The sequence below is a fragment of the Crinia signifera genome, chromosome 7 (assembly GCF_055691185.1).
Source record: "Crinia signifera chromosome 7, ASM5569118v1, whole genome shotgun sequence".
NCBI lineage: Eukaryota > Metazoa > Chordata > Amphibia > Anura > Myobatrachidae > Crinia > Crinia signifera.
Window position 1 is genome coordinate 78,150,288 of NC_139223.1, and position 17,247 is coordinate 78,167,534.

The 17,247-nt window shown below is 38.4% G+C and overlaps 1 protein-coding gene across 3 annotated transcripts in view; it reads left to right on the top strand.

The window, feature by feature from the left end:
• The window catches only part of GRIN2A (glutamate ionotropic receptor NMDA type subunit 2A), a 563,594-nt gene extending 554,766 nt beyond the window's left edge, over positions 1-8,828 (top strand). For all 3 annotated transcript variants that reach the window (XM_083153363.1, XM_083153365.1, XM_083153364.1), the window contains one exon: positions 1,666-8,828. In XM_083153363.1, the coding sequence (XP_083009489.1) occupies positions 1,666-3,456 (1,791 nt within the window). In that variant the 3' untranslated portion in view covers positions 3,457-8,828. The remainder of the gene's footprint in view (positions 1-1,665) is intronic.
• The last annotated feature ends 8,419 nt before the right edge of the window (positions 8,829-17,247 follow it).

Below are 17,247 nucleotides of genomic sequence, written 5' to 3' on the forward strand. Positions count from 1 at the left end.
AACATATAAAGTGCTCTATTGACTCTGCCCTATACTGTAAGTTGAAGTTTGTGTAATTAAGGCCTGTATTCAGCTCTGTTTGTAAATATTAGAAAATGTCTTAAAGTAGTAAATTATCATGAATGGAATATATTTAAAAGGCCATACACTCTTTAATGGTAAGCCAAGCCTCAATGTTGGATAGCCACTCCTCTCTGGAGGCTGCCCACACTCCTAAGTATGGGCCCCTACCACTGTATTACTGGGGGGCCCTTCATGCCCAAGTCTGACACAGGTGTACTGTAATTACTTTAAGCTTACGAATACTTGCCGACTTTTCGAGAAGCCTGTCCGGGAGAAGCCCGGAGAGGACAGCCGGATCTTCAGATCAGGGGGCGGGGACGGGGCTGATGACTGAAAGGGGCTAAAATAACGCGAAATGATGCGATTTGCATCATTTTAGTCCTGCCCCTTGCCGCGGACCCGTGAAAAAATTATAATTAGTGCGGTAAGAAAGGGGGGTGCAGGGGCTGCCAGGCAAAAGCGGGAGGATTGCCGACCTTCCCGGGGGGCGGGAGGGGGACCCGATTTTCGGGAGCCTCCCGGCAATTCCGGGAGGGTAGGCAAGCCTGAGCTTACGTGTACTGTACAGAAGGAACATGCAGTGAGGTTATAGCATGAAGAGGCACTGGCTAGTACCAGAGTCAGAGTTACACACAATACATGAGCCTAAGTGTTCATGTGGGCATTACACACAGCAGGTTAAGCAGAATGTATTGCTGGAAATTTAGTGAATTTTAATCAGACATGGGTGGAAAAGGTTGGCATCTGAGGCAAATCCAAATTAAGAGATTTGTAATATATTCTTTGTAGTTTTCTCATAATTTTTATGTAAAAAATTCTGTTGTATACTCGACTATGGCCCTTATTCAGATCTGATTGCAGTACACATCTCTTCTCAAAATAGGCAAAAGCATGTGCACTGCAGGTGGGGCAGATGTAACATGTGCAGAGAGAGTTCAATTTGGGTGCGGTGTGTTGAAACTGAAATCTAAATTGCAGTGTAAAAATAATGCAGCCAGTATTTAGCCTGCACAGAAATAAAATAACTCACACAAATCTAACTCTCTATATACATGTTACATCTGCCCCACATGCAGTGCACATGTTTTTTCCCATTTTGAGAACAAATTTGTACTGTGATCAAATCTGAATAATGGCCTATAACAGGAGAGGATCTGCCTCATTTGCCTCACCTCACCGCATGTAACTGCTGTACAGTGTATACTACAAGGTTATGTTAATTGTTTTGCAGTCATATGTTTAATTGTTTTTTTATGCAAGGTCATGCAATATTTACAACTTTGAGATGATTATAATTGCAAATTAAATGATAAAGTAACTATGATATCTTAAATATACCCAGACTCGTATGTACCACTGACTCAACCCAAGACAAGCTGGACCTTTTTTTATTTGAACTCCAATAGATCCAAAAAACTGCTTAAGCAAATTGTATTACAACATAATTCATTAAGTACAGAATTATTTATATACAGTACAGTACTTCCTATTAACTAATATAATGAAATATGTTATAATATAGAATGATGTAAACTGGTGGCTTTTCTAAAACATAAATCCTACTTAAAGTTGTTACTAATAAAACTTTCATGTTTCTTCTAGGGTATTTACAGTTGTATTCATGGGGTGCATATTGAAGAGAAAAAGAAGTCTCAAGATTTTAGTTTTACTGCTTCCCAAACCAACATGCTTAAATTATTGAGATCATCAAAAAACATTGCTAATTTGACAAATCTAAATCCTTCAGAATGCGATTCACCCAAAAGAACATCGGATTATATTCAACGAAGTTCACTGTTGATGGATATGGTCCTTGACAAGGGGAACTTAATCTACTCGGATAACAGACCATTCCAGCAGCAAAAAGAGATTTATGCTGAAAACACACATGATCTCTCCATGCTAGCTAGTAATCGCCACAAAGACAACCTTAACAATTATGTGTTCCAGGGTCAACACCCACTCACACTAAATGAATCAAATCCAAATACAGTTGAAGTTGCTGTAAGTGCTGAACCAAAGGCAAATTCCAGGCCAAGGCAGCTTTGGAAAAAATCAGTTGAAACATTAAAGCAAAACCAAGGCTCAATTAATGAAAATGGAACTGATGAGCCCAAGTCATCCAGTAAAAACCAACGCTTTCTTCCAGAGGATGGACATTTTTCTGATGCTTCGGAGACATCAAGTAGAGCCACTTGTCATGTAGACACTGAAAACAATAGCAAACATCACAAAAGTAAGGACAACCTAAAAAAGAGATCTGTATCCAAGTATCCTAGAGATTGCAGTGAAGTAGAGCTGTCCTATTTAAAAACCAAGCAAAGTTTGACTCATGACAAAATCTACACCATTGATGCAGAAAAGGAACCCAACTTCTTAATAGAACAGCCCCAATATGTTGAGAATGCACCTGTTCAAGAAGAAGGAGATTATCCTGAGGTGTACCAAGATCACAATGATAACTATAGAAAGTCAGAACCATCAATGCATGTTAATAGGACTCCTTTGCACAATGAAGACAGTCTTCCAAATAATGACATACAATACAAGCTGTATACTAAGCACTATAGTGTAAAGGACAAAAATGCATCTATGACTGAAGCCAATGATAGACACAGGCAAAATTCTACCCACTGTAGAAGCTGTCTTTCCAATGTGCCCAGTTATACTGGTCACTACTCAGCCAGGTCCCCATATAAGTGTGATGATTGCCTACATATAGGAAATCTATATGATATTGATGAAGACCAAATGCTTCATGAGGCCACCAACTCTATGCATTCTGAAGATGTTTATGAGCACAACTGGATTGAAAACAATGCTCTACAGTTTCAGAAGAAAAACAAGCTACGGATCAACAGGCAACATTCTTGCGATAATATAAATAAACCCAGGGAGTCTGATATTGGAAGGTCATCATCTCGTAGCATCAGTTTGAAAGATAAGGAACGGTATCTACAAGAAAGCCCTTTTGCTAATATTCTCATTGTCCCCCATGAAAAACTATTGGGAAATAAGACTTCGCTTTTTACACACTCTTTAAAGGAATCCAAGCGGAGCAAATCTCTTTACCCTGACATTTCCTCTGAAAATCCATTCCTGCATTCTTACCAGGAGAACCAAAAACTGAGTCATGGACGGAGCTCCTCTGACATTTATAAACAATCCTCATCATCAAAAGCAAGAAATGATAACTATTTAAGATCATCTATTAAATCCACCACGTCATACTCTTCAAGAGAGGGACGGGTTCCGAATGACATGTGCGTTTCAGAGTATGCTATGCCTTATGTCACAAGCAAGAATAGTCTGTACCCAGCTCCAAGGGTTGTAAATTCCTGCAGCAATAGACGTGTATTTAAGAAAATGCCTAGTATTGAATCAGATGTTTAAAATGTTTACTGTGTGTACCACATGTTATTCTGAAATCTGAGACTACAGTGTAGCTGCCAACACTTTTAGAGGCAATCCAAACAAATCTTGACAATGCTCTGGAATACTTGTGTATGGTTTGTGCTTACATACTATATGTAGGTCTATCATGTGTCCCATGACAACCCCAACATTTTTTGTAACTGCAAATATAATTGGAACTATTGATAGTATTGGACTAATAGGGAACCTTTGAAAGCTGAAATGCAAAAATAGCATCTAACTCCCAAAAGAGAGCATGGTTTTGCTTATTTGTACTGGGAAATGTTTAATATAAATATGGTTTCATGATTGCCTCAAAAATGTAAATGAAATATTCAATATAAAAATGGTTTCCCGATTGCCTCAAAAATGTAAATGAAAAGATAGGAGCACACACACACACACACACACACACACACACACACACACATACATACATACAAAACATTGTGGTAAGTTGTCCACAATATTGTTAAAAAGATCAAAAAGCCATGACAAAGAAAGATACTCAAACACAGCCTGATTAAATATTGGCAGCTATAATTTGATGTACTTTGCCATTCATGCCACTGTTCAAGTACTATACTAAACTAGACGAAACACATTATAATGTTATTTGTCATCTAATGTTTTTACTAGCAAAATAAGCAATATTGTATGCATGTAGTTTGACACAAAGAAAAAAGTTTTATGTAAGAATGCTTTTGCACAGTCACAAGGGGTTGAAAAAATTCAACTTTTGCATATTAAAAATGATTACAAATCAATTAAGGATTTTAAGTCTGTTGTTAAACGCAGATAGTGAATATTAAAGTAGACCTTTACTGTTTGCCTTTTAATTTCAATATCTTTATTTAAATATTATAGGTTTTATTAGATAGTCATGATTCATTTACTTCCTAAACTATTTGTTTTATTAATGACCATTATCTTCAAGTATTAATTATGTAATAAAATTCTACATTCATTGTTACACCAGTGTCATTTGCCACAATTTCAATGTGACATAACAAAAAGTAGCCTACAATATTGCAGATATTCAATACCTAATATGTGAGTATTCATATGAGTATATACAGATGTATGAATATATATATATATATATATATATATATATATACACATATATACTGTATATGTGTATATATATATATATATATACACACACATTCATGCACACTGTAATATTTATACACATGTAAAGTATACCAAAATGACTCCTGCACTTGTAAATACATTGGTGCAATTCATAGCGAAATCTATATTTATATATTAATGCACAGATGTAGCAGAGCTTAGTGCATATACTTCAGTGTAACATTTTACCATTAACCTTTTTTCAACAGTTTTAAGACACAAATGTTATTCTGTTATTTTTAATTGCACCATAAAGGTTCCACACTTAAATCAGTGCATGGTAATATGCTATTTTTGCATGTGTTTATGTTAACTGATTATTTATGTTAACTGTAGAAAAATGTTTGTAGTGGCCATTTACTGAAAGGTTATACCTGCTGTAGATCATAAGAATAATTTCCGAAGCGAAAAAAAAATGCGGTTCTACAGGAGTTGTTATGTGACTTCCTATTTTTGCCCAAATGATTCATTGTTTATGAAAACACAATGACATTTTGCATCGTCTGTGGGAAGGAAGATGTTGTTGGACGATATATGTAAAATTATTTTATAGGTAGAATGTGCATAATTTTTTTTTCTGGGTTGCTCTATTGGAGGGAAAAAAAGAATTTCTACTCCACAAAAAGACTTCATTTTGTACATCCTCAGAGGTGGCAGAACTAGGCAGCGAGAGAGCACCGGCATATATCTTCTTTGAAGTGCCTTTGCAATGATCAGACTCATTTTCTATGAGAAAGTATACTAGAGCCACATTTCTACCAGTGTAATAAAAATATTCCATTATAAAATAGCAACAGTTGTACCAAACAGTTTTAATGCTGTTCATTTTCATGACTTATCTAAGACATTAATCAGGATTGAATCAGTAATACTTTGGAATAAAAAATCTAGAAGAGCAAATGAATGAGACTAATGACAGTAGGTAGACGTTTGAATTGATGCCTTCTTTAGTACATAACAGTTCTGTAAAAAAAAAATTTGCAGAGCAGTTAGAAATATAGAAATATGCCATGAACCCACTGTATTATGTGTTTGCTAAGAGGATAAATAGGAACATTTGTGCAAAAATAGATGCTCTGCACAACTATAATCTTTGATGAGAAATGACTTCTCCTGTATCCACCTTGACATGTTATTTCTATGCAGGAGGCACTGATGGGTTTTAGTCTTAGGAGTACGAATTTTGGCTACTTCGCTTAGTCATTACCATAGTTTCTACCATCATATTTGATCTGTATAAAAAGTCCATATTATAGTGAATATTTTAAAATCTACTTTTAAGGTTGAAGATAATGTAGAAATATAAAAGGTCTGAATATTTTAGGTATAATCTCAGGTTTGTGACATTTTAAACACTCTTAACATTCTAGACTATTTCAGTAAAGAGTCAAAAAGTCCACCAGTACTAGGGCAACTATTAGATACTCTAGATATGGGACCTTATACGGTCTCCTACAGATGTGTCCATCCTTATCTTACATGTCATTTGTATAAATGCATTGCGGTAGTGATGCTGAGATGCATTAGGGACATCTGTGATTTCCCCACGCAATGCGTGTGAGCCATGGGTGCAAGCATACACAGACACCTATTAATGCACACTTATATTGTGATCACTTTGACTAAATGCTTAAGCATCCCATGTCAATTCAAGAAGAACACAATTGTATCTCCTCTATAGAGAGAAAAGCTTTTTTTTTAGACAGTGATGAAGCTAAACCTAACATTTACTATAAATTATAAATTACTGTACATGATGTTTTAATCTTTATCTAAAGATAAATGCTAACACCAAACCAAGGCCTAATAATCTCACAAGACCCAACTGAAGCAATGACGGCATAAAGAAATGGTCTTGAACAAATGATTGGAAAGTTTGTTAAACTCTTTTTATGACTCTTGGAAAGTTATAGACAAACATGTATGTCAAATAATTACATATATTAAAAGTGGTTTCCCATATTATAGTTTATTATTTACAATCAAGCCCCCATTGAAACTTACATTGCCCGATAGTCAGTACAAATTTTATAAGCATTTGTGTATGCAACCTTTTCAGTAACACTCAATAGCATCTGCGTCCAACATTGATTTTGCTGGAGACTCAGAATAACCATATCATAACCTCTCATTAATTATCTACAGTATGTCTTCTATGTCTTCAGGTTTCACACTGTCTTTAATGACCCATTAGGTTGCTGAGTAAAAACATTGTGACATAGTTAACTAATTTAATGTAATCACTTCCCATGACAACTGTGAACTTTACACTTGTATAAATTATTTATTGCTAGTTATTTTTATTGCATACACATATTCTGCAAACTTTACAGGAAGTCATTGGTAATTCACATTAATCCCTGCCCCAGTGGAGGTTATAATCTATTTTCCTACCAAATGTACAAGCATACACTTACACATTAGGGATAATGTTTTTTAGGTAGCTAATTAATCTACCAGTATATTTCTGGAATGTGGGAGGAAACCAGAGGACCTGGAGGAAACCCACAGGGAAAAAATACAAACTACATACAGCTAGGGTAATAGTAGAAATCTAAGTTGAAGACTTTAGTGCTATAAGGCAGTAATCCTAACCATAACACATTCCATGCTGCCCAAAAATATAAGTGCATTTGGCTGTCAGATTACATGAAGTGAATATTTTTGTTTCCTTATGTGTTTTTTCAAAAACAAACATATATATTGCAATCTTGTTCATTACATATCTATTTGTATGCAATGTACAAATCACGGTCATTGGCAACCTATTTGACACAGAACATAAAATAAACTGTGGTTCAAAAATTACTACAGATGGTAAGCTTTTACTCTACATAAATATATGTATTTCCAGATGATTTATTTAACAGATTCAGCTGCCACTCCATCACAATAATATTGGAAACTCGCCCTGATGCCATCTTGGGTCCTATCTTAGCCCAAATACATTTAAACATCATGACTCTATGGTCTAGAAATGAAGACTCACAAGAATAGTATTGCATTCAATGTTTTGGTCTTTCAAAGAAAATATATATTATATATGATAGAACAGGCACCCTACTTTAAGCCGATTTGTTGTCCTGGGTGCCTTCCAATGTTAGATGCATATAGAGGGGGGGGGGGGTGGGCGGCGGCACTCACAGTATAAAGATGACTCAAGCTCTTGTAAGCCTTACAAGAGTTTGAGTCATCTTTATACTGTGAGTGCCGCCACCCCCTCTATATTAGACATATATATCTATATATAGATATATCTATATATATCCACTTTCAGTCACGGTTTTCATTCTAGAGACTTTAATTATTAAAATAACATCAAGTAGCCAAAATATCTGAAAGTAACTCAACTCTCTATAGCAATAACATGGTAAAGTGGTTTCCACAAAAAGGTATAACGTGTACCTGTCACTTTCACTCAATATATAAGTATTCATTAGAACACAGCCTATCAATTCATCATGATACTTTGACCTCAATGTAGCCTTTGACTTTTCAAATATATTTTGATAAACCTGCAAATTAGTTGATGCTGTGATGTCACTGGCTGCAAGTTATTTGATAGACTGCATTCTCATGACTTGGGCGACAGCATTTTGAGTGAGATGTGCAATTTAACAAATCAAACTAACCTCATTTTTAAAAACATGTCTTGTCTCATATGTCTATGTAGCATCTATGCGTGTGTATAAATATATATATTTATTCTAGCCCCTTGCTAATGATTACTCAGGGCTGTATAGTAATTTCTTCTTTTTCTTTCTTAATTTTCTCCAATTATAATCATTTATGTACAGAACACGGTGAAATTATCTGTTTCCTCTATTGTGAATATTTGTGACATACAGTAACTAGGATATTACCATTTATAAAAGCCACAAATGTTACTTAGTCTAATAAGGAATGCAAGATCATTTATTTGCATGATAATTAAATTTCTCCAATTTTATTTAATGTCTTTTTAAAAGCAGCATACTGTGTATGTACATGAAGCATCAAAACTGTATAAAGATAGTTTATAACACATCTAGAGCATATCCTGTATTATCTGTGGTGTGTCGATTGATAAATCTTTCCTCTTAGTATTACTCCATTACTTGTAACACTACAAATTATGAATACCATGAATTAGACTATGGAATTTTTCCCACCAAACTCACAAATCTATTAATTGTTTATTACCATATTTTATAATAAACAGTTTGCAAAAATGTTGCAAGTTTCATATTGCTTGTGTATAAACAATACAATTTGCTTTGGGCAAGGAAAAACAAGTATGCTACTTGATTCTCTATTACAACGATAAAAAAGAAAATACAGACATTCCTCACTTAACGACCTACCTATTTATCAACCGCTCAGACTTATGACCCGACCTTCTTTTATCGACCGCACTGTGACTGCTCAGATTTACAACCCCGCCCATTCGTACTTACGACCCACCCAGACTATTTAGTGACCCGTTTTGCAGCGAGTTTTTATACACGTTCGTTTAACGACCAATTTGTTTAACGACCGAGTCGTAGGAACAGAACCTGGTCGTTAAGTGAGGAATGTCTGTATTTAAAAGGAGCAACAAACTAAAATACCACTTTTGAATACTTTGTGAAATAATTTGTAATTTCTTTATTTAGAAAACAATGTTGGAACAAAGATTCTGAAAATAATCAAATTCCTTAAAGACTTAAAGTAACAATTATTCATATGGTGAACAGGTGTACTTATTTTAAATGTATTCATATTTTTGTCTGTATCCTCAGAACCAGTATCCAGTATTGCTCCAGTTGCCAGCATACATAAGAAAGAAACCTATGTGAAATTCACAACAGTATACCATGTTTAAAAAGGAAAAATAAGCCAAAGTCAATGACATACAGTACTGCACATAGGTTTAATGGGTACGTGTGTATTATCAGGGTGCCCACAAATTCGGCCGAGATTCGGCCGAAAATTGGCCGCAAATCACATGCAAATATCGAATGCGATTTTGCGGCCGATTTTCGGCCAATTTTCTGCGTTTTCTGGCCGATTTGCATGGTGTTCCACCATTGCACACCTTGCATTTCCATCCTAGTGCATCGTAGCGCATGCGCATGCAATATGTGATGGGTGTTTACAATGTTAAATGCACCCCCATTGTCAACGCTATCCCCACTATCAACGCCAACCCGAAGCGTGGCGAGCACAGCGAGCCCGCATGGGGCGGCGGTGCGCATCCTCCGACCTTTTCATACCCCCACTATCCACGTCGGCGTGGAGTTGATTCTAGATAGTGTGGCGTGCCCAGCGAGCCTCTGAGCCCGAAGTGTGGCGAGCCCCGCGAGAGGCCGCGGAATACATGTAAAGTAATCCGCGTCCGCTCGCTGCGCTCGCCACACTATGTAACATAAACTCCACGCGGACGTGGATAGTGGGGGTATGAAAAGGTCGGAGGACGTGTACTGCCACCCCTCGCGGGCTCGCTGCACTCGCCACGCTTCGGGTTGGCGTTGATAGTGGGGGTGGCATTGACAATGGGGGTGAATTTAACATTGCGAATCGCATCGCATGCCACTTGCTGGCATGCAATGCTATATGATACTTAATTGTACAATTAGGGGCATTTTCCCGAAAATCGCATTGCATCGCATACCATGGCATACCATGGCATATATTATGCCATGGTATGCGATGGGCGCCATGCTAGGAAACACGTACCTGGGGGTGTGCAAGGATGGAATAGCATGCAAATCGGCAGGAAATGGCCGAAAATCTGCAAAAAAAGGCCGAAAATCGGACGCAAATCGGACACTAAATCGCATCGCAGATCGAATCGGCCAAAAATCGGGCGCAAAATCGGGCACAAATCGGTTGATAAATCGGATGCGATATCGTATACAATTTACATTACATCGGGCGCCCTGATAATACACAAGTACCGAAGTAAGTGCCAGACGCTAGCTGCACAGTGATGCCCGGTGGAAGTGTCAGTGTGGATGAAGTTCCAAAAACTGTAGACGGTAGGGATATGATGCATTTCATCTCCAAGGCAACCGGAGACTTTTCCAAGATGGATGTCCGAAAGATGTGTGCAAACCCAACTACCTCTCTAAGGTTGCACCTCTAAGTACCAAGTTACTTATAATTTGTTGGCTGCATTTCTCTTTTACTTTAAAAATAGAAATGCATTACGATCATAACACCACTTCCTACATTAATATTTCAGTTGCTTGGTAGACCAATCAGTATCTAATGAAATACGTCCTCTTATCTTGGTCATATTAACATCAATAACAATGTTTTGCACTCAGTGATATCACTCTGTAGGAAAGTCAAGTCTCAAATAAACAATCAAAATTTATATGCCTTGTCACAAAGCAATGCACGTTCTGAATCCTTCATATGGCTATGGCTTATGACTACTTCATATGTCTATGTCAAACATGAACATTTGATGAAACCCCTTTAGTTCATTATTGAAGTAAAATAATCACAGTCAAGGCAAATCAATTTTTTTGTCGTTGGTTGAAAGTTAAAACTCAAAGAAAATAGTAATTTTCTCAGCAGTCTCATGAAATAAATAATTATCTTGTTCTTTGTTATTATTTATTGTTGTGTGACAAATATTGGCCTCCAAATTTCTATTCATAAATCTCAGAAAGTCGTTTTCTTATTAACAATTTCCCAGTACACAGCTGGTCAGTTTTAAAAAATACTGGGCTAGATCAGTGGTTCTCAAACTCGGACCTCCCAACAGTACATGTTTTCCAGGTCACCCAGCAGGTGCACTCATTATTCAATGACACATTTGAAAAGATCACAGGCGGTGCTAATTATTTCACATGTGATTCTGTGTGGAGACCTGGAAAACGTGAACTGTTGGGGGATCCTGAGGACCGAGGTTGAGAACCACTGGGCTATATCTAAAAACTTAGTTTGCCAAAGTCACCAATGATTGTTAGCTTTCAATGATAGTTTAAAGTGGCAACAAACATAAAACTAATTAAATCATATCCTTACATACAAGTTCTTTTATCAGTTCATTTCATATTAAGCATTGCATTCAATCAAGTACAGAGTTTTTGGCTAACCAAAAAACCGGACATACAGTACCTATTCAATGCAGCGGTTTTCAGACTGTTTTTTCCCAATGCAGTTTTGACTTTGATAAAATCATGCTACAATACAAGACAATAACCTAAATGAGATATGTAATATAATTTATTAGATATATTTATATTCACAATAATTGCAGCGGGCAACTGCCTCCTGTTATAGCACACCATGCAGAATGATTAGATACACTAAGTAGATTGTTTTTTTTTTTTTTTGTAAGATGTAAGCTGTACACTTAGACGAATGTAATAATTTATGTATTTATCTTACACTATTCTATTTGATATCTCCACTCGGCAAGGAATAGGACTAGTGAATATGGGACTTGCAAATATCCAACCGAATATAATTATCAATATAATCATAAATATACAGAGAAATTAACACTGATAACGCAATCTTGGACCCCGGGTCTGCGACCTGGGATATCGATGGCGATGTAGTGTCAACCCCGTATGGGCCTCCCCACACATTGAGCACCAGACAATCGATAGCATGGGCTGGGATATGAAAAATTACCACCCCCGTCCCCTATAGGTCATCCAATGTGACATAGAAGCAAGTGGTCTTTTTTTCTCCCACCCTTGCTACTCCCGGGTGATTGACAAGCGCAGTATTTTATTTTATTTTAAGTTACGTTACCTATATATCCTTATTTAATTGGGTATTATTTTTATTTTATGTATGTATGTAATTATTATTATTGTTCGTATATCACTGTCGGTTTTGTCTTTTTTGCATATGAAAAGAAAAGAATTGAAGTGAAAAAAAAAAAAATCAATAAATCGCTTGTATATGATGACCTCTGGTCTCAACTGGCCATGCCTATAGAAGAGCTGTTGTTGCACCTGGTGCATATACACATTAGCATATGCTGGGGCCACTGAGGACCCCATTGCACATCCAGCGATCTGTAAATAAAATTTACCCTCAAATAAATAATTTTTGGTTAAAATAAGCCTTAACAATGTCAAAAACAAGGAAATGGGTGGTCCTCTGTAATGCGGATTGTCACATAAAATGGACCCAATAGCCTCCACACCTGCATCATGTGGGATAGAGGTGTAGAGGCTAGTCACTCAAAATTTGCAAAATCTCCTTCAAGGTGGGTTTTCTCCAACACTCTCAGTAAGTCAGTGGTGTCCTGTAAATAAGATGACATCTGCTGAACACATGGGTTCAACAGACTATCCAAATAAATTGATAAAGGATGGAATATTAACCCCCGGGCCGATATAAACGGTCTACCAGGGGGATTGTTCACATCCTTATGGACCTTCGGTATAGTAAAAAAAAACAGGGGGGTAGTGGGGTTATCAATCAACAATGCCTTACCCAAATCAGGGTGTAAATCCCCACTATCCACAGCTCCCTGTAAAACATCATGTAATTCTTGTTTATACTCCTTAGTTGGATCATTACTCAATACTGCATAGGTAGCTGTGTCATTCAACTGTTGAAGGCACTCCTGCCTATAAGTGGTAGTGTCCTGAACAAGGACTGCACCTCCTTTATCTGCTCCCCTCACTATCATGTCTCTTCTTGAAGACAGATTCTTGAGGGCAGTCTGTAGTTCCTTAGTGATGTTATCACAAACTTTAACCTGTGTAGACTCTTGACCCATATGATCCATTAGTCTCATAAAAGTCTTTATGGAGGGGTTCTGAGAGACTGGATCAAATTTGGAAGTTGGAGTTACCTTTTTCAATTTTGGTGGTAGTTCAAATGCATTAGGATCTTTTTACTGTGGTTTTTGCAGTCCTGCCAAAATGATCTTTTAGGCGTAGGTTCCTATGAAACCTATAAGTGTCCACTTTCCACTGAAACGGATCGAATTTCGTGGTAGGGACAAACGCCAGGCCCAAGGACAAAACCTCCTCCTCAGCCACAGATAAAGGTGTAGACGACAGGTTAAATACTATTTCCTTGCCGTGATTGGAGGTTTTTGATTTCTTTTGCCTTGTGTTCTGTCCAGCCCTTCGAGTAAGGTGCCTTTTCCTTTTGTTATCATGGCCCTGGTTGATGTCCCTAAAGGGCCACTTCCTTCGCTACCGGTGCCACTTGTAGTCTCCCCCTCACTTAATGAAGTGCTGGATCCGTGATTAAGATGCTGAAACGGCGTGGACGGCGACAGGTGAAGCTTCTGGGTTTATCTCTCTGTTGACCAGTAGTAAGCCACCCATATACTTGTCGCTGGTCATAATCTTGCTGCACCTTTCGCATCTTTTCACATTTAAAAGCAATTAATTCACGTTTGTATTTGTCCATCTCTGATTGTAATTTGGACAACCAATCACATTGAGATTCCTCTACCAAAATATGTTTATAAGATTTTTCAAAGTCTACAATCTTTTCTTTGTAGGACATTTGCTCTTTGGTAGCTTCCTCAATGACCAGTAATAGCAAGTCTTATTGAGAATTGCACACCAATGTTTACAGAAGCCCACACTATAACGTCCAATCGTTGGCATATTTTTTATGCGGAAGCCTTGTGGTATTTGATGTAAATGATAATAATCAGATAATGTGACGCTGTGATACATAAAATCACATTATTTTTGTCTAAGTCTCAATAACTGTTTATACAGGACATCAGGGGTTAAAGTTGGCACATCATCCTCCAACCGTTGCTTAGACAGTATAGCTTCAGCCTCCACATCACTGAAGTACAGCATATCACGGACATCAAGTTGCATAAATTCCAATGCTGCATCAAGTGCCTGGCTGGCTGCCATAATCGCGTACAATGTATGCCACAAACAATGTAAAAGTTTTAAAAGTGGGCTCCTTGAGCTCTGTGCTTAGACAACACCAACTCAACGATGTCACAATCTGTCCAGGGCTGTATGTAGACAGAACAGCAATGAGGTGCCTTGTCAGAATCACCACAAAGCCAGCAAAAGCTCCTGGTGTTCACAATATATTTCGGCAGGGACCGGCGCTCTCCCAATGTGGATATTACCTGGCTGCGGTGCCTTCCAAGACCTAAACAGGTCACAACATGGAGAATGGAGCAGGCGGCACTCAAACAGACTGACAGCAGGTTTAGATAAGAAGCCTTTAATCCAACAGCGTTTCGGGGCAACAGACCCCCGTTTTCAAGGACAGCCAATTCATAGTACACAGAATCACATTTAAATACACAATGACAATACCCGCCCCCACACCCCCCTAGCGTGGACACGCCTGCACTCACCATCACCATCAGGGGCTGGCTGGCAACTTTCAGCCTGGGGGGCAACACAAGCAAGTGGCCCACCACCATCGCCAACGTTTCACCACCCTACCCTCTCCCTACACCCCTCTAGTATGCAGCAAGGATTAACCAATCATTTCCCCACACACACATACACCAGAAACGGGGACAGTGTGTGCCGAAGGCGCGTTGCAAACATTTACACTTTAATGCCCATTACACATAATGCCACACACCATAATGCCCATTACACATAATGCCAACACCGTAATGCCCATTACACATAATGCCACACACCATAATGCACATTACACATAAAGCCAACACCGTAATGCCCATCAAACATAATGCCACACTGTAATGCCCACTACACATGCCATACCGTAATGCCCACTACACATGCCATACCGTAATGCCCACTGCACATGCTATACCATAATGCCCACTACACCATGCCAACACCGTAATGCTCATTACACATGCCACACACCATAATGCCCATTACACATAAAGCCAACACAGTAATTACAATTACACATAACGCCAACAACATAATGCCCAATAAACATAATTCCACACACCGTAATGCCCAATACACATAATGCCACACACCGTAATGCCACACACCGTAATGCCCATTATACATAATGCCAACACCATAATGCCCATTACCAGGGGCGGATCCAGGATAAAATGACAGGGGGGGCACCATGATAAAAAAGGGTTTGGGTGGGGGAGGGGCGGTGTTAGTGGTGCCAGTGTACATGCTAAGAGAGCGTCAGGAAAGGGTGGGAATGGAATTAAAAATAGGCCTTGGCATTTAAAGTACGCAGGCCCACCATGGTGACAAAAGTAAAGGATGTAGTTGTGCGCGCTCCAAAGGCGCGCTCAGGAAAAGGGTGTGTGGCCACTGAACAGGGGGCGTGTCAACACCATATACAACTTCTACACATTATGCAACAAAATACTAGACCCCATTATACTTGCCCCTTACACATGATAACAAATGGAATGAGCCAAAATTGACATAATGCCACATGGATTGAGCCAAAATTCAAATAATGCCACATGGATTGTGTCAAAATTCACATAATGCCACATGGATTGAGCCAAAATTTACATAATAACACACACGGATTGAGCCAAAATTCACATAATGCCAAATGGATTGTGTCAAAATTCACATAATGCCACACGGATTGAGCCAAAATTCACATAATGACACACGGATTGGGAAAAAATTCACATAATGCCACACGGATTGAGCCAAAATTCTCATAATGCCACATGGATTGAGCCAAAATTCACATAATGCCACACGGATTGAGACAAAATTAACATAATGCCACTCGGATTGAGACAAAATTCACATAATGCCACATAGATTGAGCCAAAATTCACATAATGCCACATGGATTGAGACAAAATTCACATAATGCCACATAGATTGAGCCAAAATTCACATAATGCCACATGGATTGAGCCAGAATTCACATAATGCCACACAGATTAAGCCAAAATTCACAATACACTTCATAAACAGGGACATTGTCCACCAAAGGCGCGCATTAAACATTTACACCATAATGTCCATTACACGTTAAGTTACACGCCATTATGTCCATTATGTGTTATGCCAAACACCATAATGCCTATTAAAAATTATGCTACATAAGTGCTGCTTCTCTACATGCTCATTGCCAAGGGTTCCATGCTCATTGCCAGAGGTTCCATGCTAGTTGCCATGTGGGATTACATGCTCATTGCCAAGGGGGAATACATGCTCGTGGTAAACGGGGGACAGCCGCCGCCAGGCAGAAGTGATAGCCACTGACAGTGGCAGAGCCTGGCTGTATTCAGAGCACTGCAGGTTCCGGCTATTTGAAATAATACCCCTTTCATACCAGAAAATGCATTCCCAGGTTGGCCCCTTTTACACCAGCCTAGTCCCTGCATTTTCTGGTGTGAGGGGTAGAGAAAACCACCCCTCCCCCCTTTAACCGGTTATCTAATTTAACCGGCTATATCTTCGGAACCAACCGACCCATTTACATGAGACAAGTTTTATATTGAAGAACTTTTAAATGGGCTTTGAATGATTTTGGTCCAGTGAAACTGGAACATTTGGTTCCAGAGTAATCTGCCCTCAAAAACATGAACAGCCATGAAATTACATTTTAAAAATATTTTAAATATTTCTGGAACCGATTGACTGATTTGGACCAGCCTGGTATCATATTGAAGGCCCATTCATTTGGAATTGAATGAAATCAACTACAAGCTTCTGTGATGCCAGGGCGGGAACTGGCAGCCGTCGGAACCGGGTGGGGGTCGGAATTGAC